Genomic DNA, 24,283 nt, shown 5'->3' with positions numbered 1-24,283 from the left:
CCAACCAAAATGACTTTGTTAAATAAATGCCTTGGGTGGTTAATGGAACAAATACAGTATTTGTAGTTCTTTTTCTGAGATTGGAAAGCTTAGAATCTTAGTCAAATAGATCAGCATTTCAAACTGTTGGATGATGATATCCTTCTAAAATCCTAAGCTTTCCAACCTCAGGAAACAAAACCACCTATGTACATTTTTTGATGTGACCTATTTGGCAAATAGGAAACAGTAACAAAATATCAAATTTCACTTTACAACAAAATCAAGCCATGCACAAACATTGTGTAAGCTAACTACTTGTTACCAAAAGCTTACTGCTTTATGATCAAATTTTGTCATTACATCTGCTATGTGCTTTATATAAGATGTAAGTGAACTATAGTGATTTTATGTAAATGGTAAAATGTACTTTAAGTTTTTACGGTATATGTTCTCTTGTTTTTCTGCTTGTTTACAAACAGGACCACAATGCAACACGCTTATTTACACTAATTGTTCTAATTGATCACATTAACGCTGAAAATATTGTTTTTTACACTGATGCATAAAGTGATGTTGTACGGAAGTTTGAAGAAAATCCATATCCTAAAACCAATAGGGTCACCCCCTGTTAATAAGTTTTGTTTGTGTTTACAGCCGTCATTCCATCTCGGAGGTGTTTACTGCGGTACCAATTTGATTCTTCCATTTAAGCTGGTCAACAAAGCTAAGACTAGGGCTAAGGTTATCTTTGATTTGTCACGCTACAGGGATTTCTCACTCAAGTTTGATGCTGATGTTATGGAAGGTAAATGGGCTATTCCATTTAAAATCCACACTACCCCTGTGGAAGATTTTGAAAATATCTTCCACAGGGGAGTATGACTTGCAAATGGAATTAACACATTAACAGCTCCCTTTGAAAGTCATCCTCCCTCTGTGGAAGATTCAGGTTGAATCTTTTTTCAGAGGGTGCATGAAATTCAAATAGAGCTGCCTAATGTGCTCATTCCATCTGAAATTCATACTCCACCTGTGGCAGATATTTCCAAAATCTTCCACAGGGGTAGTGTGGATTTTAAATGGAATAGCCCAATATGGAAAGAACTATATTCACACACATCCCATGGACACCATTGTTTGTAAATACCTGCAAACGAGGACCTCATTCTGCATATGATTTAATCCTATCTTACCGAGGACACTAACAGAGGACACACAAACCGGATTTCAATTGACACACCGTGGACCTACCAACAGGTCTGACATAAGCTGCAAAGCACATTCAATGAAATTACAAAACCCAAATGAAAACAAAACAAAAACTAGATCAAACACCTGGAAATCTAATTACCATATCTCCTCAAATAGTCGCTGCCCTTCAATTAAACGCCCCCACCACTTTTTTCAACCAAGATGTTTCAAAAATGCTGATATTTCCATGCTATTTTGTGTAGTAAGCTTATCAAGTTGCACACATTGTCGCTAATGGCGTTAGTAATTGGCAAAAATCTGGACGTAAGCCTCAAAGTCATTATTCCTAAGTTAATAGTTTATCATTTCAGCTTGCGTAATGATTTTATCCAAAATTATAGTTCCAAAATGACTTTTAATAAACACCCCCCTTTTGGAAAATGCAATTCTCTGGGGCGACTGTTCCAGGAAATTAGCATTCGGTTACATAAAGTTACTGCTTATTTTTTAAGAACAAATAAATATCAATTTGATAACAAATAATTTTTTTTATTGTTATGTCAATCTAGAATCTGAAGACACCATGAATCCAGGGGTATACAAAGTCACAGTCGGAGGAGAGCAAAAAATTGCCTGTAAACTGAAATTCCAACCAACAGAAGTAGCATCCTATGATTTTGTCATGCCAGTCAGCATCAACCAAACAGATGCCCCAACACCAGATTCCACCCCAGCCCCGCCTACTCCTGCACCTTCCTCCAAGAGCATCCAGCACATTATAGCACCAAGACCAGTTGTGGTTACTGTGGCAACTCCACGGAGACGCATCATAGCGACAGGTCTTCGTCAGCCATTGCAGCTGTCGCATTCAAACTTAGAGTTTTCTTTGCCATCTGGGTTTCTGGAACTGGGAGTGACTGGAACATCAGAGCAGTTAGAAGGTGAGGGTCACCGTAATGAAAACTAAAATGGTCCAGTTGGCAGAGCATCGGTCCGGTGATCCGAAGGTCCCAGGTTCAAATCCTGGATGGTCAGTGAAATTTTTTCACTGGCTGTCATTAATGTATGTGTAGATGTGTTAAAAACCTTTCTCATATAAAATGGGCCTTGTTGTCACTAAATGTACATTTTGAATACTTGACTTTTCTGTAAAGTCAAGGTGGGTCAGTCAAGTTTCTGTGTTGTGTGTAGCAGCCAAAATCCACATAAAATCAGTATCCCCACGTAATGAGGAGAGTCTGGAAAAATCTGAAATTGCAGAAAATCACATTTTATTTGGCGGGAAGAAAATGACCTATGTGGCAGCCATTTTGTGAACGTTATTGTGCATTGAACACAGACTACTACAGACAGACCATGTATCAACAGTCAAAGTCCCCTTGCATTGTATGCTGTGAATTCTCGCATATTCATGAGGGGCGATTGTTTGATTGTGGCGTGTCTTCACGCAAATGCGACAGCGTTGTGTGCCTTTGTGATTACCCGATAGACTTTTAAAAAATGTGGTAAGTGCGTAGCAGTTTTGCCTGTCGCATTTCATGGAACAATCGGCCCTCACTATTGGGTGATGCTGAGACTTTGACAGCTTGCACGCGGTCTGTTATCTTTTTCGTCCTTGGCATTGAAATGGTATTAATGATCCCTTCTTGCTTCAATAGGAACCATATTGGTTAACAACAGTGATAAAGACTTAGAATGGAGCCTGGATCTGAAGAAATGTGGTCAAGTGATAGAAGAGGGCATCTTCCGATTTGTGCATGCCAGTGGTGCACCATTTACATCTGTGAACAGCACCCGTGATATGCTAAAAGAATCGCTGCTTCCTGGGGAGACATTCCAACTTTGTGTCATGTTCTGTCCAGGTAAGAATGATGATAACTGTATCATGAGAGTGATCCATCTTTTGGAGGGATTATAATCAGGTTATAGTCTCATAGCAAGACACAGACAGGAATTGTGCGGTTTTAATATTAATATTTGATGTGTATAAAATGTATGCCTACTCTTCTGTGCTAACCTCTTCAAAAAAGGCATTATTGGGCAAATAAAAGCTAATTTCCACAAACAACTGGGTGGCTCACAAGTGATGTATTGCTTAAAATAATGATGGCTTTTTTGTAACCCTTCCATGAGATGCACAAGTTACAGATGTGCCTCAGAGAATCTGAAAGAGGACCCAATCTCCTTAGAAAATTTAACCCATTTTCTTACCCAAGGCCCAGATTTTTGGCCAAATTTCAAACAATGTCTTTTTTTTTTAATTTGGGCTGTAAGTTGTTTGTGACAAATTTTAAAAAATTACAATTTTATACCAAATTTTACCTAGAAAAGGGGGCCATTGTTATTATTATTATTATTATTTATTCTTTCTTTATTGAGGGTTATACTGCTTCAGTGACAAGCACTGCTTTTCAAGCAGGCCCTCATTGATACATGTTATATAGCAACAAAATATATTACGATACACAATATTTACAAAGTATCATACAGTATTTACAACGTATTTACAATATATAACAAATAAGTATAATGGTACCATCAACTACAAGATAATTATAAATACCATGATTCAAAATACAGAAATACAATAATTATATTTATATACAAAATCAAGCAAGTAAATGAATAAAATATAGAAAAAGACAGGCCTAAATTTCTTTAATTTTTGATTGAAATTGGCCTAAAGTCATATTTTGCATCTGAGCTCTTACTGTCGGTGGCAAAGAATTCCATGCATAGGCTGCCCTGACATGAAAAGTACGTTGACCTGAATTTGATTTAAATTTTGGTACAATCAATGTATTAGAAGTATGATTTCTAGTTATATGATTATGGTTATCATGAACAAAATCAAATTGAGAAGATAAGTACGATGGATATTCATTCTTTAAACATTTGAAAACAGTCATTAATAGAGTATTATGCCATCTTTGATCAAGTTTAACCCACTGCAATGTATTCATTAAATCATTAGTTGGTGTCCTTATATCTGCTGAGAGAATTATTCTAGCTAGATTATTATGAAGTACCTGAAGCCTATTATGGTACTCTACACTAAAATTTGACCAGACCATGCTTCCATAATCAAAGTGGGGAATAACAAGAGCATTGGATAACATTACAGTGGTTTTGTATGGAAGGAAATATTTTATACGCTTTATTATGCCAGTTCTTTTGGAAATAGTTTTACTAACATTATCGACATGAGCTGACCAAGACAGCTTGCTATCAAATTTCACACCTAGATATTTAAACTCATCTACTCTTTCAATATCATTGTTGTTATATATTAAATGTACATTGTTGAACTTTTCAAGCATTTTGTTTGTACCAAAGATCATAAACTTAGTCTTTTCAACATTTAAAGTGAGTTTGTTTACTTTGAACCATTCAGCTACCCTACTTAGACATGACTCCATTTGAATTTTAAGATCAGATTCATTTTTAGCTTTACACATTAAACAGGTATCATCTGCATACATTACAGTTTTACATTCAGACACAGCATTAGGTAAACAGTTAACAAAAATTATAAACAGTAAAGGACCTAAAATTGAGCCCTGAGGCTTGCCAAGTGTGACCCATATTTGCAGCACATCCCTGTTGGTCATTTGTATGGAGTACCCACTGTAACCAACATTGTTTCTTTCCCACAGAGGAGCCTGGCGAGTACAATGCCAAGATACCAATTCATATATGCGGAGACATGGAGCGTCCATACCAGTATCTACACCTAAAAGGCGTCCTCAAGTCACCACAGTTGGATTTTGATCCATTGGCAATCGTCTTGACCCCTGTGCCGTTATCAACTAAAGTGTCAGCCGACTTCACTATTAATGCTGCTGGGTTTAAGAAGTAAGTGTCGAATATAATGGACTATGTCTTACTTAGACTTTGATCCGTTGGCAATTGTCTTGACCCCTGTGCCATTATCGACTAAGGTGTCAGCCGACGTCACTATTATAATTAAAGACACAGATAAAAAGAATTTATCGCGTCTGATGTCATCTGTCAATCAAATTCGAGCATGGTTTGTTTACAAGTGTCGTGATGATGACTTGCTGAACACGGATTTATAACCGGGCGCCTTATTGTTAATTTTGCACCTTTCGACATGCAAACCATCTCAAAAGTTAGGTCTTTATAGTAGGAAACTTTCTTAACCGAAGGCACCATGTCCACAATGCCTAGAAAAGCTGCATTTTGCCTTGTAAAAGTACGGAATTTTTCGCCATTTGCTGCTATTCCTTTTCTCCGATCAGCACCAGATAGATCGGTCTTCCTTTACGCTCTGATTAACCTGTGTTAACCAATCAAGGATCGTAATTGACAGTGACATCAGACGCGATAAATTGTTGTTATCTTTGTCTTTCATTATAATGCTCCTGGGTTTAAGAAGTAAGTCTGTTAACACAAGTTAGTTTGTCTCCTTTACCCTTTACCTTACTGAAATGGCTAACATTCCATTCTATGAATTCTTCACCTTCACAGAGAGACTATCATTGATGTCGAGTTACCAGATGTTGAGCTAGATGACGGCAGCTTGTTATCCGTCCTAAGCGTCACATTCCCTGATGGACAGACCATCCAGCCATGCTGTGCAGAGGAAGGCCATGAAGAACCATTTGTGTTGAAGTGTAAAGTCACATTCACCTCACCAAGGCCTGTGTCATTCACACAACCAATCAAATTTGTGGACACAGAAGGCAATGGGTAGGTCCTATTGTAAAATTTATTTTCATGAGGGTTTTATTTTTGCAAATTCATGAGTGGGTGTGCAGGCTTGAAAATAACAGCACACAAAAATATATTGTTTTATAGAAAGCTACATTATGTGTGACACAAATGCTGCAAAATAAACAACATGCACAATTTCCAAAAACATCAAAATCATGAAAATTCTGCAAGTGAAAATAGCAGATAATACAACATTTCTTTGTACCATATTGTTCCACCTGACAATAACCTCTGCATACATTTAGCAATGAATACCCATCATACGCCAGTGCATCCATTCAAAATCACTCTCATGTGACAGGATTTTGAATAGATGCACAAGTGTATGATACCTACGTTTGAAAATCGCAAGCTCTAGTAATTCAGAAACACTTGTTACTGTTCTTCTCTGTCATTTCACAGTTTTACAATACCAGTGACAGCCACAGCAGACAACTGCCTTCTGACAGCATACCCATTCATTGCTCAGCATCGTACAGACTACCAAATAGTCACAGAACAAGGCCACACTGCAATTCAACGTCAAAAGTCAGCTCACAAAGAGAATAATAATGGATTTGGTGAGGCTGTCATGATGCCAGTTGAGTCACCGAGTCGTCCATCTACGCATGGGAGTACAAGCTCAAGCTCTAGGTTTGGTGCAACGACATCCACTTATGAGGAGTCAACAGAAAGTGTGACTGGTAAGTTACAAATTTGTATCTGGCATAACTTCCAGTTGAAGTATACCACTTCTATAGTGCCATGGCAAATGAATGAACACAGTCAATCTAACTCACTCCTTAATGTTTGGTATATCCAACACCTGATTACTTGGTATTTGCGATAAAGTATTTTGATTTGCCTTAAGGATTTTTTTGCATAGCACTTTTGTTGTATAGCTGCAGGTCATTCATAATATCTTGTGTGACTTACTAAGGCTCACTCAAGGCATCTCACATTATTGCGAGCTGGGTAGTGGAAAGTACACACGCATTATGCGAGGAAAGCAGCAAAAGTGTTATTATGGTCAAAATAATATTGTGTAGCAATTTTGCGATGAATGAAAAAAACCACATTTCACAGTTTTCTGTGAGTGTGTTGCAAATTGGGATGCGATACCGCTTAATGATCATTATTTTCATCCCACCCACATTTTGTCCTTTGAAATAAGATTGTGTGCTGTGTAATTTTGGCTAGCATCCCTTGTTTAGAATCATGCTACTGTCAATGGTGAATAATTATGTAATCATTTCTCATAGGAATTTTTTCACATTTTATAAGTAAGCTATGCTGTTGTAAATAGATCTGAAATGTTAAATTAAGGTGCACAATCCCCAAACGGAAATTAAAAAATAAAGTGATCTTTCCTCTCAGAATCAACATATCGCAGCACTCCCAGAGAAGGCGCAGTGAACAGAGGAAGCGGCAGCGCAGGATCCAGTTATCATCAAGATAGTCGCATTGGCCTAGCTTCACGCTCCCTAGGTAGTGCAGCGTTCCCTCATGAGGATTCAGAAGAAGGCATCTTCCATCAGGAGGTTCTGATGGCAGTGCAGAGATGGATAACTCTACATGGATGGTCTGGAGGACCATTCCCTGTGTCAGTGCCTGAAGGACTTAGAAGGTAAGATTCAGAAGAAGGCATCTTCCATCAGGAGGTTCTGATGGCAGTGCAGAGATGGATAACTCTACATGGATGGTCTGGAGGGCCATTCCCTGTGTCAGTGCCTGAAGGACTTAGAAGGTAAGATTCAGAAGAAGGCATCTTCCATCAGGAGGTTCTGATGGCAGTGCAGAGATGGATAACTCTACATGGATGGTCTGGAGGACCATTCCCTGTGTCAGTGCCTGAAGGACTTAGAAGGTAAGATTCAGAAGAAGGCATCTTCCATCAGGAGGTTCTGATGGCAGTGCAGAGATGGATAACTCTACATGGATGGTCTGGAGGACCATTCCCTGTGTCCGTGCCTGAAGGACTTAGAAGGTAAGATTCAGAAGAAGGCATCTTCCATCAGGAGGTTCTGATGGCAGTGCAGAGATGGATAACTCTACATGGATGGTCTGGAGGACCATTCCCTGTGTCAGTGCCTGAAGGACTTAGAAGGTAAGATTCAGAAGAAGGCATCTTCCATCAGGAGGTTCTGATGGCAGTGCAGAGATGGATAACTCTACATGGATGGTCTGGAGGACCATTCCCTGTGTCAGTGCCTGAAGGACTTAGAAGGTAAGATTCAGAAGAAGGCATCTTCCATCAGGAGGTTCTGATGGCAGTGCAGAGATGGATAACTCTACATGGATGGTCTGGAGGACCATTCCCGGTGTCAGTGCCTGAAGGACTTAGAAGGTAAGATTCAGAAGAAGGCATCGTCCATCAGGAGGTTCTGATGGCAGTGCAGAGATGGATAACTCTACATGGATGGTCTGGAGGACCATTCCCTGTGCCGGTGCCTGAAGGACTTAGAAGGTAAGATTCAGAAGAAGGCATCTTCCATCAGGAGGTTCTGATGGCAGTGCAGAGATGGATAACTCTACATGGATGGTCTGGAGGACCATTCCCGGTGTCAGTGCCTGAAGGACTTAGAAGGTAAGAGGTATTAACCTCAAGTCTTTTACAACCTTCAAGTATTTTACATTTAAAAATGTAAAAGACTTGGAAGTTAGGAGAGTTAGATTTTAGATTTTAAATGTTCCAATTAAGTTTCCATTTGTGGTCACAAACACGTAACCTGGGCTGGCAGGATTAAAATTGTTATCAAAAATGTTAAAAGTTCCACTTCAGGTTCGCTCTGTGATCACGATTGTGTGTCCTGAGTGCAATTTATATGCACAACACGGCCGTATAAATAATTTTGTGCAATGTACATGTAAATGGTCACAGTGTGGAACTCAATTTCACCCTTTTTCACCCAGCTCCGTCAGATTGTGCAAGAACACATCAACATTTACTTTCTAAAATACTAGGTTTGGAACTGATGTTGTTATTATTTAGGCTATTTGTCATTGCTGAACTCTTTTGCACAATCAGTTGACAACGATAGTTGTCAATATAAAAGTAGATTAATGATGTGACAGAAGTAAGAGTTTGAAAGAGCAATATAGGTGGAATTTAGAGGGTAGAACCCAAGACCTCTCTATTGCTAGATAAGTATTGAGGGTGCTGGGACATGTGGTTGGAATAGTATGTTTTGACTTTAGGCAGAAATGAAAGTTTACTTAAATATGAAATCTTGGCAATAGTTAGCATGGGTGATATCTTAATTCCCTAATTGTTTTTAACAATGTGGGTTTAAAGTAATGTGTCAAACACAAAATTCTAAGGAAATTGCTATTATCTATGATACTTTCACAGCGGTGTTGCAAAGAACTCTTCTTCGGAAGCTGCCAGAGACAAGAGCAGTCAAGGAAACCCAGCATCTAATGCCAAGACCATCTACGATCTGATGGCACATCTCAGTGGTAGATTGGTACCAGGAATCCCCATCAATCAAGCATTACCGGCGGACCCTACAGAGAGGGTGCTTCAGCTGCACTGGCAACACTCAACTCTCCTCACATTCCTGAGGTATGTATGGGTTTCAGTGTGGTGATCCTCAAGGACCAAATGTTGGACCTTTTTTACTTGTAGGTATGAAGGGTTTTAAAAGTGTGATGCTTTTTTTAAAGCAACATGAAACAGACCACTTCGGAACAGGAATTTCATGCGCACACACAAACCGACTCATCGTACTGGGAAACAATGATTTTCAATGTGGGGCTTTAAGGGTGTTGAGTCAAATCCAATAAGACAAGAAAACACCATACTTATATTTTTAAATTGATTTGTGTATGAATTTGAGTAATGTGCTATTGTAAGATCTGTTACGAAATAGCTTTTCATATTCATTTTCAAAAAGCATTGATTAAGATAGCCAAGCCAAAAATTGCAGATGTCACCATTTTTATGTTTATTGAGCTTTATCTTACAGATACAGTCAGTCTACTCTGAAGTACAAAGTACCGACGCGGACGCACACATTGTGCCGACTTTGAAGGCACGCATACCTGCAGCAGAGACACAACACTGCGTACTGTTTACACGCTGTATACGCGCGAGTTGTCACTTTGTACTTCAGAGTAGAAAAACTCTAGATATAGTGTTTCTAAACCAAAACTTTCATATGGAGTCCCACAAGGATCCAATGTTGGCCCACCAATCAACACATTAAATACCCCTCATTCTTTACAGGAGTCAAGGTGCATCAGTAGCCAACATGAAGCCAGAGTATCTCTTTGAGCCTCAAGACTACCAGCGCTGGATGAAATTACAGGAACAAGTACGAGAGAAGAAAAAGGCCCAGCAGCAAGGCAAATCAACGATCGCTATCAGAGTAGAGGAGGCACCATTAGGCGAGGCACTGTTTGAGTCAGTTTCCAAGAGAGCCTGGACTGATCTAATACTGCAGACTTTGAAGGTAATCTATTCTATTATTACCTTAACCCCCTGAGCACTACCTGCCGATCTAAAATTGCCTCTGATTGGTCAATTACATGATATTTTTACTGTAATCACCAATCGGAATGGAGCTTTTCAAATAATTCACCTCAAATTTTTTTGGTGAAATTATTCTAACAATGTTGCTGATTGGGCCAATTGATAATGAAAACTTCTTTTTGGTCAATCAGCAGGTAGTTCTCATGGGCTTAATCGCCCACTGCTTTTTGAGTCAGAAAAAAAAATCTGAAAAAGGGGGATAGAATTATGATCAGATTTTATATGATAACATGCATTTTGTACAGGTCAGAGTGCCCATCTCTCCTTCGTTATCGATTAGGCCAGATTGCACAATGAAATGTTGCTGTGGGGTCCTCTACACCTCCAAAGCGAGTCTGTTACCTTCTCAGCATTAAGATGCCGGTACCCATTTATACACCTGGGTGGAGAGGAGTAATAGAGATAAAATGCCTTACTCAAAGGCACAACATGATGGTGTCACCTGGGCTCAAACCTGCAACCTTTTAATTATGAGTCAGAGCCCGATCCACTCAGCCACAATGCTCAACTTATAATACAAATTCATTCAAATTATTTGTCTCAAGAAAGTTGTTGCATCTGAGTTTGACATTGATTTTTAGATATTTATTTGTTCCCTTTTCTCAGGTTCTTCTGCTAGCTCGTATTACTCCACGCAACCTGAAATCCCTGCCTGCCATAGGGGGCGTGACACCTCCAACCATTAACCCGGATCCTCTGTGTAGTAACATATACAGCGTGAGTGAGCGGATATTACTGGCATGGCTAAACCACCATTATGAGCAGCAACGATATAATGTATGGAAAGACTGCGATAAAGGTTAGTGACATGTTATGTATTTTCAAATCAGTCAGTTTGTCCTCTTTGCTCCTGAATGAAACATTCATCATATGACTTATTGTGCTTCATTCTTGGTTTGTGAAGTTCAATGAACAAGTGCCTTACAAGTGCTGCATACATGTCAGAAATGGAATCCTTTCAAATATTTGATAAACAAATATGTGACACGGTCAAGGGAAATGAGTCGGATGTCGCATATTGATTTTGAGATATTGGTAAAGAAAGTGTTAAAATTCTTTTGTTGTATATTGTTTTCAGTGATTGATAAATTGATGTAACTTCACAAAGAAAAGTCGTATCAACATGGGGTTTTCAGTTTCTGAAAGTTCTAAATGTCCTCTTTAGAAACATGTGTAAAACTCATTTTCGACCTGGGCCGATATGTGACTCATTCCCCTTGATCATGTCACATATATGCACAGAGCAGATATATGTAATGTAATGGTCCTCATGGCCATGGTTGGTTGGTTGGATGACTGGATATCCCGCCTTTTATCAGGCGCACCACAAAAATATGTGTGAATATTAGAAGTTCAACATTAATGTCACAGATGCATACGAAAACACCACCACAACAATGTTCTATATACAACATCAAGGAAAAATATAAAGTCTATGTAGCATACCACCACCAAAGTAAAATGTACAAGGAGCAGGTTAATCAACCACCAATATGATAATTATATTAAGCGCAGTACATTGTACATTTAGAGCTTGTGCATGTAAGTGACTCAATCCTGTGCCAATATACATGAAAAGATAAGCATATATACGAAACAATAAATATAACTGATATGCTAATAATCATGAAAACAAGATAATACAGTAACTGATTGTATCCCATTACACCGAAAAAATGGGTTGCAGGAAGGCAAGCAGAAAAGGCAACATGTTTGATTCCTACAAAAACATTGATGACAAAAATCAATCAAGGACATGTAAAAACCATAATAATTTTTTCTGTACTAAATTCAGAATATATTGAGTCTTGATGATAGTTAAGAACCATTATTGGTACTAATATTCCAACCATTTTGCACACAGGCCGTCCATTTACTTTAGGTAGTTTCAAAGGTAATCATTAGTACAAGTTCATTATTTTTGTCAACCCCACTTGTAAAACACCTTTGATGTTTACCGTCATTTCATGTGCATGCAAGCTTAGCAAAATGCAATTTTGTAAAATACAAATTGTGACCATCCACCACAAAGTGGTAGTAAAGTCGGCCATAGATCATTTTCTGTTTGTTGCAGATTTTGAAAGAATGCACTTTCAGCTTTATAATGACACCTCAACCAGCTTCATCGGACATCTGGAAGTGAAGTTATGGTTCATAAAAGGTCAAATTCCTAATATACTTTACATAGAAATCCATATACTGTTTTTGATTGTATCTCAAAATGGAAAATGCCGACTTTACGACCAGTTTGTGGTGGATGGGCACAATTGTTTGTGCATATTTGTGTAATATAGCTTTGGTATAAATTGATTGGACTTTTCCAGTTGAAATCCATACACCTTCTATAATAGAAGACATGACCTTAATCATCTTTCACACAGGGAGTGTGAATTTCAATGAAGTTACCTAAGTGGGTGACTCCCCATTTTGAAATCTACACTTCCTGTGTGGGAGATTAAGGTCATGTCCTCCATTGGTATTTTTTAAATTTCAACTGGAATAGCCCAATTTTGACACTGATTAGTTTTGCATCACCAAAACAAGCCACCAAGTTGTGTTCAGCACACAAGTTGTAGCTTATGATGTGCAAAATTCTGTACAAATAATTGAAAATTGCAATACAGTGCATATGAACAAAATAGTACTATAAGAGATATCATTGTTGTATTCCTCTATAGTGGGTTTTACTTCCTCAAGACATAACAATGCTGCTTTAACATACCTGTACTGATGTCAGTCAAAGCCAGATGAGTGTCGCATCATTTAATATCGCAACAAGTATGTTACAGCATTTGCATCACTGCCTTCAAAAAGCAAAATCGGACCTGAAGTCAAGAAATCTGCCACATCTTGTGTCAGAATTGCTTCAGAAGTGTGCATTTACACTTGATCAGTTCAGATTATTTTATTTATTCGTTATTTATTCAGGAAATTCCATCAATACAAATGTACTGGTCTCCCTGGAAGACCTGATTAAAATTATATATATACATAATACATGAACATGATAATAACAAAATAAGAAATATATATAATATATTATACAAAATGAAAGAACCAAACATGCATGATACAAAACAAAATGCAGCAATGTTGAGCTCAAAATATAAATACAAAACTTACAGCAGACCAACTGCATTTTTTTTCCACCCAAACTCATTGAATTAAAATTGATACGAAGATTTGGAGGAAGATTGTTCCAAGCAACTGAAGATCTGTAAAGGAAAGTTTTCTTTCCAGAAGAGGTTTTCCATATTGGAACAACCAAACTGTTTTGAGACTGACCCCTTGTACATTTGGAATGTGTAGAATGAGTGAAAGTAAAATGAGATGAAAGATAATTAGGAGCAATTTGTGTGAGACATTTAAAAGTTAAAATAAGTAATTGATGCTCCCATCTACAGCCAAGTTTAACCCAGTCTAGGTCCCTCATCATATTGTCTACTGAAGTTCTAATGTCTGCAGAGAGCAAAACTCGGGCTAGCCTATTATGCAAAATTTGGAGCTCATTTTTGTGACAGGAACTGAAATTGGACCAAACAGAACTGCAGTAGTCAAAATGAGGAAAGACAAGGGCTTCATGTAAAGCATTTTGACAGTTTTCCATGGAAGGTATTGCTTTACTCTCTACTTAATAACTCCTATACGCTTGGATATGTTAGAAGATAAATAATTTACATGTTCATTCCATGATAGATGTGAATCAAAGGTAACTCCTAAATATTTAAACTTTTCCACTCTTTCAATTTGTTCATTTCCATAGACAAGAGAAACATTGTTAAACTTATGAAGAGCTTGTCTTGTTCCAAATAACATCAGTTTAGTTTTCTTTATGTTAAGAGTTAAATTGTTGGCCTGGAACCAATCAGCAATGTTATTCAGGTTAGCATTAAGATCATTTTGCAGAATATTGGGATCAGATGAACTAAGTAAAAGAGTTGTATCATCAGCATACATTACACACTTACAGTTAGAATTTACAGACTCAGGCAGAGAGTTAACAAATACAATGAATAATAACGGTCCCAAGATTGAACCTTGAGGAACACCGATACCAATTTCCTTAAAGTCTGAAAGGGTAGAGTTTATATTTACTGCCTGAGATCTACCACTAAGATACGAGTGAAACCAATTAATTGCATTTCCTTTAATACCATATGATTTAAGTTTAGAAATAAGAAGGTCATGGTTCACCGTGTCAAATGCCTTCTTTAAATCTAAGAAAATTGAACCTGTAACTTTACCATTGTTTATATTATTGAGAATATGATCTGTTACATCTAAAAGAGCAGTATTAGTACTGTGATTCTTCCTAAAACCTGATTGACATGGATTCAAAATATTGTTACATGTGAGATAATTATACAATTGATCATGTACAGCACGCTCCAAAATCTTTGAAATACAGGGAAGAACTGAAATACAGGGAAGAACTGAGATTATACTCGAGTGCTGATGAAATTTCTTTTAAACTTCTTTATTTTCATGATATTTTTGCATATTGCAAACTAGTCAAACTAGTTTATTCCTTTCTGCTATGTTAGTAACACCCTTAGTCCTAGATTAAGAATTTGAAAGACATGTCAAAATATAATTTACACTTAATGAAATGTGAACATTCTGCTGAACATGAAGATTTAATTTTCAAAAAAAAAAGTTTTCCTAAAACAAAATTATCGATCTTTACTGCACAGTGAAAAGGTTCCTGTATTGTGTTGCACGTCAATAGTTTTTTTCTTTAGCTACTCATATTGCTTTTAAAATTGATCTGTACAATACCTTCAAACCTGCAGCTTTTTTTTGTATTGTTTCATTGGGTTAATTCAGTTTAAATCCATACACCCTATGGAAGACATGACCTTAATCTCCTGACCTTAGGGGTGTAGATTTCAAATGTAGTGAGCCATTTAGGTAACCCCATTTGAAATTTACACCCCATGTGTGAGAGATTAAGGTCATGCCATCCATAGGTGGTGTATCATATGGTCGCATGTCACAAATAGGTCACCCAAAAATGGAGGAGCCGTAACATGAAAATGCTTTCTTCCCACTTCAAGTTTAGTTTATTCTAAAAGTATGATACCTATTTTAGAAAGTTTGGTGTCATTTTGTAGATAATTATGTTCTTTGTCAAATGCAAAAACCCCAAGTCAATTAGACAACTACTTTGAGATTTATACTTCAATATGTAAGATGTGTCAATGGAGGAGCTGGGGCGGGTGAGCCGGGCGGGTGAGCCCCATAGGGTTGTACACAAAATTGTGAAAATATGGCAAACTTCAAACCTTTGTATCTTAAAAAGTACAACTAGCATGGACACCAACTTGCACATATATCATCCTGGATTGTTAATCTACCTTAGAGTAGATCAACTGTAACAAAAGATGTAATTAATTAATTGCCTAATTAAATACTAATTAAGACAGTTTTCCCTATATGTTACTGTACAAAGTGTGTACGTAATGCTCCGACATTTCTAAATGGCCTATCTCTTGCCCGAGTCACCCTGCTTATTCAAGAGTACACATATTTTTAAGGAAATTTGATGAGGAATTCAATTATGCTATTAGTTTTAGTGCCAGACATGGAGGAAAAAGTTTTGATTGATAATGTCATACAAATTGTAAAATTATTTTTCAATTTTTGACCACCCTGTATGTTTAACGCAAGGGATACCAAACTCTTTCTTCCTAATTTGTTGGAAGGGCCCATGCAATGTCTTTCTGAATCCATATTTATTTTGAGCTACATAGCTTTCAGAAAAAGAAACTATGGGGTTTACCATGACACGAAAGATGCTAATTTTGTTGATGTTCCACCCTGTATATTTCTTACCCACCCTGTATTATGATATTATACTTTGTTGATTTGGCATCCTTGTAATATAAGCTTTCCAGAAATGTATACTTTTAATGGTCTAAAATGTATTCATTAAAAGTTGTGTTGAAGTGAATCAAGATTGGTGATATTTTTATCTTAAAACAATATGTTACACAAAAGATGACCAATTCATGACATGCGACCATATGGATTACAACTGGATTAGCCCAATGTTGCAATCAATATTTTATTTTGTAAGTGATAAGAATCTGAATTTTAATGATACTGACTGAGAATTTTACTTCTTTATTCAAACAGGTGGTGTTCCTCCCTCACGTTGGGTTGTCAACTTTGACTATGACCTACTGGATGGCCTCGTGTTAGCTGCTGTGATAGCTGCTCATGTACCCTTCTTGGTAAGCTAGGGTTTCTTGAGATTCAAAAAAATATACATGCTATACTGCTTATTTATAGATGGAGTACCTCTGTCCAGATTATTTAAAGAGATTGTTCACATTTTAAACAGGGTAAAGGTAAATTAGGTTGCATCCTGGAGTGCCCATATGTGACACGATCAAGGGAAATGAGTCGGACGTCGCTAATATTGATTTTGAGATATTGGCAAAGAAAGTGTTGAAATTCTTTTGTTATTTATTGTTTTCAGCGACTGATCAATTGACGAAACTTCACAAAGAAAAGTCGTATCAACATGGGGTTTTCCAGTTTCTGAAAGCTCTAAAATGTGCTTTTTAGGAAAATATGTAAAACTCATTTTTGACCAGGGCTGACATGTGACTCATTCCCCTTGATCATGTCACATATAAGACATAATCTCACAAAATGAGATCAATGAGTTATATACTTAATTTGAAGTCCAAGTCAGGAAGCAACCCTCAATCCCGCGCGAAAAGCTTGGGACAGTTTGTTGATTTTACGCATCCCCACTCCCCTTATTCAATGTTGAAGTACAACATTAATATCATAAATATGACCATATCTCCTAAACGCGTTGTTCGATTTTGATCATTCTTTCAGCTATGAATAGATTAATAAATTTGCTATATTTTTATATACACGGTTTTATAAACTTGTCAATCCTTTTATTTTTAATATAAAGATATATGCAAATTCACGTTATCAATATTAGGACAGTTTGTTTATTTCATGCATCCCCGCCTCCTTTATTCAATGCATCCCCGCTCCCTTATTCAATGTTGAATGGTGAAAAATAGTGGAAAGTGGTTGAGCTCAATCTGTGCTCCAACATTGTTTCGGGGGCGAGGGGAGAGGAGTAAACAAATATACATAACATGACCTATGAAACCTATCATGTATTTTCAGCGTCATGTTCAATTCACAGGAATTTGATCTTTCAAACATCTTCTGTCCCAACGATTTTCGCACAAGATTGCTGATAAGATATATATCATTTTAAAGCTTATGATCTAGAGAATATGAATCTGAACATAACTCAAAATAAATATTTGCAGCTTTCCTTTAATATGATTGTAATTTTCTGATAGACCAAACATGACCACATACGGGATAGACAAATTACAAGGGTTTTTGCACAGGCAGCTAAAAAAACCAAGGCGGAACATACATCTTTGGTCCATGAGAGGAATCACAAGAAGGTTTTAATGAGAAAAAGAGGGAACATTACAATTAAGTGAAAAAAACGAGGGGAAGTGTGATGTTTTTAATTGCCAAGAAAATTTAGAATTTTCTGTCCTACCAGGTTCCTAGTGTAATTAGTGATGAGTCTTTGTGTTTACTTTTGTCCTTACTATTTACACATCCTACAAGCTTACCTACTCCAGTGCTATCTGTAGTACTATACTGTTAACCTCTACTTATGTACATCTACTTTCAGATCAAATCAGATCTTCAAAGCATGTACACACATCCGGCTACAGCAGAACAGTGCCTTCATAATGCATTGAAAGTGGTCAATGCATTCAGACACATAGGGCTGGATTATGACATACAAGTAAGTGCCTTGCTTTTCTTTGGATTATTTTGGGCTAATGTGCATCAATGTGAACTTTATAGATTTGTAATTCTTTATATTATATTATAGCTGTGACACTCAAGGGAGAGATAATCTACCTGCCTAATTCTTTGAGGTAGATCATGAGTCTAATGAAAAGGCAAGTGAATTAATCTATCCACCAGACATCTACAGAGTCTGGATCAATTTTGCTGGTTCTGAATTTTCCTGTGCCGCACTTTGTACTATATTGTTGGTAATAAACACCCAGCAATTCTTTGAAAGGGTGCATTTATTAGAAACAAATTTTCAGTGAAAAAAAAGCTTAAATATCAGGGCAAAAATTGCAAAGTATCAATCACTTCCGGTTTGTTTCTGGGTTTGGTTCGAATCTAATATGGCGGAACCCATGTATAGCATATTATCGCAGTTAGTAATAAAAGTCCATATGTAAGTTAAACTTTGTGAAATTTTACCATAATTTAGCATTGAACATGGAAGTTAGAGCATGTCTTGTCTTTAGTGAAAGTCAGCGATTATGACAGCCAGCACTGATGCCAGTTTTAAGCTTACCAACGGCATGGACATTTTGCAGGGGGCGTTTATTAGAGACGCATTTTAAAGGTATATGGATGCTGGGATCAGTATTAACCAACAGGTAATGTTTAGCTTCTACTAAGAGAAGAGGAGAAAATCTCCAAAATGATGTCAAAATATAGAATAATAAAAAAGCAAAATGATATGACTCCGCTCTTGAACTTGTATGTTAAATTATTGTTTATTTCCCATTTGCTATTACTTGCAGGCTATTGACATCACAGATCCAAACCCAATTTCTCTGATGTTACTATGTGTTCACCTATATCAGAGATTACCACAGTACACACCCAAAACAACAGTGGAATTTATTGGCTCACTTCATGCTACTGTAACACGACAGGTAGGTTTACCAGGTCCATGACCCTCTGTAGAGATTTGTTAGTACAAAAATGAAGCCCACCCTCTGATTTTGAATGAGAGCATTGTCATATTTGTGTTCATTGTCATATTTGCTCAGGCCATAGTTGTCAATCAAAATTCCATCCTGTTAGATTGACACTAAAATTGTGTGGTTCCTCCTTGCCAAACATTCAAATGCAGTTTGCAGTTTTGAGCTTATCACAATTTGGCCGCTATTTGAGAAATTGTGTTTGGAATTTCAAATTTTTCAGCACATTTTGGTGGACCTGAAATTGTTGAATATGGTTGCAATTACAAAATCTTCTGTAAAGTGTGTGTGTTTATGATATAGAATAGTTCAAATTTACCGCTACATCAGAATAAGGTCTTGCAGTTCTTGAGGTAAGGCCAATTATATATAAAAGTTTTGGGCATTTTCCCTCTCTGGAGAAAAGTCATGCCCATGGGTTGGGAATGACTTTATATCAAACCTTGTGATCTCCTTAATAGAACCCATACCATTCCTCATGTGTGTCAGATTTATTTTTTACAAAATTTGAGTGCAAATACTGCTAGGTCATGTTCCCACCGACCTGCCTTATTCTTACTTCTGCTGCAAAATGTAATCAAAATTTGTTTCCAATTTTCAATTCAGGTTCGCCTAACTAATCCCAGCAGCAAGAGTCTTGTATACCATGCCATGATAGCTGGCCGTGATGCCAGAGACTTCCAGCTACCCAAAGGCAACCAGGTCACCTTAGGACCCAAATCCAAGATGGATCTGAGTGTAGAGTTTACCAGTAGGTTCTTGAGGCCTGCAGAGGGAGTACTGGTACTTGTTGGAAGGAGAGCTGGTGCTGCCTGTGGTACTACCTTGGTGTTTAATCTGAGGACTTCAATTGATAATATTATTCCCTCTGTAAGTGTGAAGCATGTCAAGAAACTTCAGGGGTTTTTTGTCATCAGAGATCTAGAATTGGGGGAGCAATAATGAAAAAATGTACATTTTTATATCACTAGGCTAAACCAAATGATGTACATGTATCATTTGTGATGCGATCAAGCTAAATGAATCTGATGTCAATCAAAATCAAAATTCAGTTTTCACTTTCATAACATGAACCATTTTCAGAGCTTTTGCTGAAATCCCCATCATAATGAGACTTATGGTTCCAGAGATACGGTCATATGTGACATGATCAAGGGAATGAGTCGGATGTCGCTAAAATTGTTTTTGAGATATTGGCAAAAACAGTGTTCAAATTCTTTTGTTTTATATTGTTTTCAGTCATTGATAAATTGCTCATAATTCAGTAACCAGATGTCTGATTATGATGGGGTTTGCATCAAAATGTAGCATTTGTAAACTGACAGAAAATGATTTTAAAAACTTCTTTTTGAAAATTGCCGACATGCGACTCATTCCCCTTGATCATGTCACATATGGTTGAATACTATTATTGGCTATATCTCAAAATCAATATTCCTTTATACATCCAACTCATTTTGCTCGATCACATCACATTGGCGACCAGATTTAGTCCACTCAGGCTAATGTTGGCAAATACAAACCTGGGAATCGATATAGCCAGAAATAGGTTACCGTTATACTATAGTGAGTCATATAGACTATGAACATGTAAAAATTATGTAACTTAGCAACCAAATCAGTTATAAACATGGAATTTGTTACTTCACATATCTGATGATTACATTACAATACAATACAATACAATACAAAGAGCATTTGCGCCATTTCCAAAAGGCTCAGATTGCTTACAATAAAAACCTTAATATTACCACTTAAAACTACATTTGAAGGTGCAAATTACATTATCTTTCTGATATTAGGGCACAGTTGAGGCAACATTTTCAAACTTATATACTTCTATTCATATTTTCCTTTCACAATCTATTCTCTTTGCAGAGTACCCTGAAATGTGAATCCCCATGCTACGAACACTTCAAAGTAGAACTGGAAGTCACCAACCCATTTGAGGATGGCGGTGAGTTTCGCATTGTCCTGGTAGAAGACAAATCCTCCTTCCCGGGACAGGGTACTAAAGGGAATTCAAAGACGGGACTCCTAGGACAGAGACAAGGGTCACCTAAGAAGGTGAGATCTAAGGTGGATCATGGTCAGAAGAAGGAGAGGACACCGACACCGCAGAAAGTGGAAGAGGCTAGCTCAGATTTGAATGCATTGGAAGGTAGGATTATCTGTGTGATTGTTGTAATACTCATGTTATACACGCAAATTGTGTGCAAAGATAGACCATTATAATACACCTTAGGTGATAGGCATGTGGAAACTAAGGTTCTCAGTGTGTGTATGCATGTTTTTTTTTTGTTTATTTGTATGTTTGCTTTGTATTGTTTTCCTGACACTGGAATATCATTGTTCAAATTTTATCACATGAATATTTCCCCCAAGGTTAGGGTTAGGATTACGATGAGGGTCAGGGTTGGGCTGACTATATTTTGCAATTATACCAATACCGTCTTACATATGTCACTTACGTCCATCGTTTATTCCAGTTTTTGATGTTAAGCTATTGCAAGAACCTGCATTTTTAGACTTTATATGTGACATGATCAAGGGGAATGAGTCAAATGTCGACCCTGGTCGAAAATGAGTTTTACGTATGTTTTTAAACAAGACATTTAGAGCTTTCTGAAACTGAAAACCCCATGTTGATACAACTTTTCTTTGCAAAGTTACATTAATTTATCAATTGTTGAAAACAATATAAAACAAAAGAATTTTAACACTTTCTTTGCCAATATCTCAAAATCAATATTGGCGACATCCGACTCATTTCCCTTGATCGTGTCACATATAATTATACTTCTTTATACTTCATTTTCTTTAATTTCATTTTCTTAATAATTGAGCATAATTAAAATTTTCATCAAGGATGTCAATTATGACCTTCTTATGCACTTATCAAGTCTTTCCCCGGCCCTGGGGGACCCGGGACATAGCGGGGAACATGCCGGGACTTAGCCGGGGATGTACACAAAATCATTGCCCAAGCAGGCGGGAAGTTAGCCGACTTGGCCGGGATGTACAGTAGATCGTCCCGCTATGCCGGGCCAATCATTCATGTTAGCGGGGGCTTTTGCAGGGGTGTACAATTTTTTTCCCCCGCACTGCCGAGACATAGCTGGGACTTTCACGAAGAAGTCACACCACTAAAAACATCAGTATACCAAGAACGGCCGATTTTGCATACTCATCTGTAATGTGCTATTTTCACGATTGTGGCGCTACAAAGCAAACTGAGGAGTGGGGTAATTAGGCCTACTTGTTTTAAGTAACCAATATTATATTAAAACCAATTTTGTGCATCTATAAATAAAAGTCTACTTTTTTTAAAACACTTTATTTTGTTTAAATCCTTATGCATGTAAATTAAGGCTCAAACATGTTGATGTCTTTAAAATTATCGGCATGCACTATTAAATCGGCCGTGTCGTGTACGATCACTGCTATCCAAATAATCCAATCGATCTTTTTTTTATTAGGCCTATATTGTGTCGTTCATTCAACAATCGACACGGGTATACCGCGCTGCAAACTTTAGCACATGCTATTAAAGTCGTTGACCCCTCTCCCGCTACTGACGAAATTCAATATTATTGCCCTAAAAAGTTGAATTAACTTTGAACTTTTCTTCTTCTTCTTTTTTATCTATGCCCGTATACCGTATATTAAACTCTGCAAGATAGGCCAGGGCATAGCCGGATTGTACATTGTTTTAACGCAAGTCCCGCCCATGGGGTCGGGATTGTGCCGGATTGTAACACTGTAGCCCGCTAGCGGGGCCGAAATAGCGGGGATGTACAGAAAATTCATGCCCGTAGGCCGGGACTTTAACGGGTCAGTGCCGGGATGTCACGCTGGCAAAATGTACTTCCCCGGCTAAGTCCCCGCTAGTCCCGGGTCCCCCAGGGCCGGGGAAAGATTTGATAAGTGCATTATATTCGAGTGACGATTTATGTTACTATGATCACAATGAAACTCTTCAATGGTCTAAACTTGCTCCATCCTGAATGAAAACTTGATAACAAGTGACAATCTCCTTCATGTATTAACTTTCAGACAATGATGGCTCTCACTTGAGCGCCTTCTACTGCGGCCGTCAAAACATCTACCTAGAGAGTGAAACCTCTGCTGTCATTCACATCGACTTCCTACCCTTCCACACTGGCAAAAACCAATGCTCTGTGTTGTTCATCAATGAGAATTTGGGAGAATTCTTATATTCAATAGAAGCTGTGTCAACTCTGCCAGTGCCTTCTAAGCTGCCCTATGTCCCCAGTAAACACAGTGTGAGGATCAGCAGTGCTGCAGCAGCAGGTAAGTAGGAGATATTTTGAGCTATATGGTAAGGGTGGTTTGAAGAGGGTACTGCTTGTCAACTTTATTCAATAAGAGCGCCAAGGTTTACTTATGTGCTCAAAATACATCAGGCGAAGAGCAATTTACTCCAAAATCCTAAAGATGTACAAAATTAATATTGTCCCTGTTGAAATCACAGCCTCTACCATTTAATATCACCATTATTAAAATTGGACAATTAAACATACTAGGCTAACAATCTCACTGAAAAGTAGCCTCTGTGAAGCCCACTAAAATATTACAGGATTTTTTTCCATATAATAATAGCCGCTTGAAAAAGAAGCTGTTTTAAACCCTGTCAGTATTTAAGGAATTGTCAATATTTGAGTGACACCACAGATCTGTATTTCTAGAGATTTTCAAACTAAATTATTTCAAACTAAAAAATGTAAAGGTAAAGAAGTCGAACCTGCATTTTTACAGGACAGAGTGCCCATCTCTCTTTTGTTAGAGATTAGGCCAGACTCCACTGTTACCTTCCCAGCATTTAAAAATACCGGTACCCATTTATACACATGGGTGGAGAGGAGTAATCGAGTAAGTGCTTTACTCAAGAGCACAACACGATGGCGTTGTCAGGGCTCGAACCCGCAACCTTCCGATTATGAGTCGAAGCCCGTTCCACCGTGCTCCCTAATTTCAAACTATACTCTTGTTTTGTTTTACTCATAAAAAAATCAGTAAAAGTTGGTATTTTGATATTTCG

The 24,283-nt window shown here is 37.5% G+C and overlaps 1 protein-coding gene across 1 annotated transcript in view; it reads left to right on the top strand.

The window, feature by feature from the left end:
* Window positions 1-24,283, top strand: part of LOC140140859 (cilia- and flagella-associated protein 47-like) — an 85,747-nt gene that overhangs the window by 45,725 nt on the left and 15,739 nt on the right. The window contains exons 19-34 of the mRNA XM_072162604.1: window positions 637-787; window positions 1,743-2,114; window positions 2,832-3,035; window positions 4,830-5,028; window positions 5,665-5,886; window positions 6,313-6,593; window positions 7,267-7,516; window positions 9,242-9,454; window positions 10,118-10,343; window positions 11,030-11,222; window positions 16,538-16,659; window positions 18,117-18,233; window positions 19,039-19,173; window positions 19,828-20,091; window positions 21,100-21,382; window positions 23,278-23,535. Coding sequence (XP_072018705.1) covers window positions 637-787; window positions 1,743-2,114; window positions 2,832-3,035; window positions 4,830-5,028; window positions 5,665-5,886; window positions 6,313-6,593; window positions 7,267-7,516; window positions 9,242-9,454; window positions 10,118-10,343; window positions 11,030-11,222; window positions 16,538-16,659; window positions 18,117-18,233; window positions 19,039-19,173; window positions 19,828-20,091; window positions 21,100-21,382; window positions 23,278-23,535 — 3,490 coding nt within the window. The remainder of the gene's footprint in view (window positions 1-636; window positions 788-1,742; window positions 2,115-2,831; window positions 3,036-4,829; window positions 5,029-5,664; window positions 5,887-6,312; window positions 6,594-7,266; window positions 7,517-9,241; window positions 9,455-10,117; window positions 10,344-11,029; window positions 11,223-16,537; window positions 16,660-18,116; window positions 18,234-19,038; window positions 19,174-19,827; window positions 20,092-21,099; window positions 21,383-23,277; window positions 23,536-24,283) is intronic.

The sequence above is a fragment of the Amphiura filiformis genome, chromosome 19, assembly GCF_039555335.1.
Source record: "Amphiura filiformis chromosome 19, Afil_fr2py, whole genome shotgun sequence".
Classification (NCBI taxonomy): domain Eukaryota; kingdom Metazoa; phylum Echinodermata; class Ophiuroidea; order Amphilepidida; family Amphiuridae; genus Amphiura; species Amphiura filiformis.
Note: the sequence above shows the minus strand (reverse complement) of the source record. Positions and strands in the feature narration are given on the sequence as shown.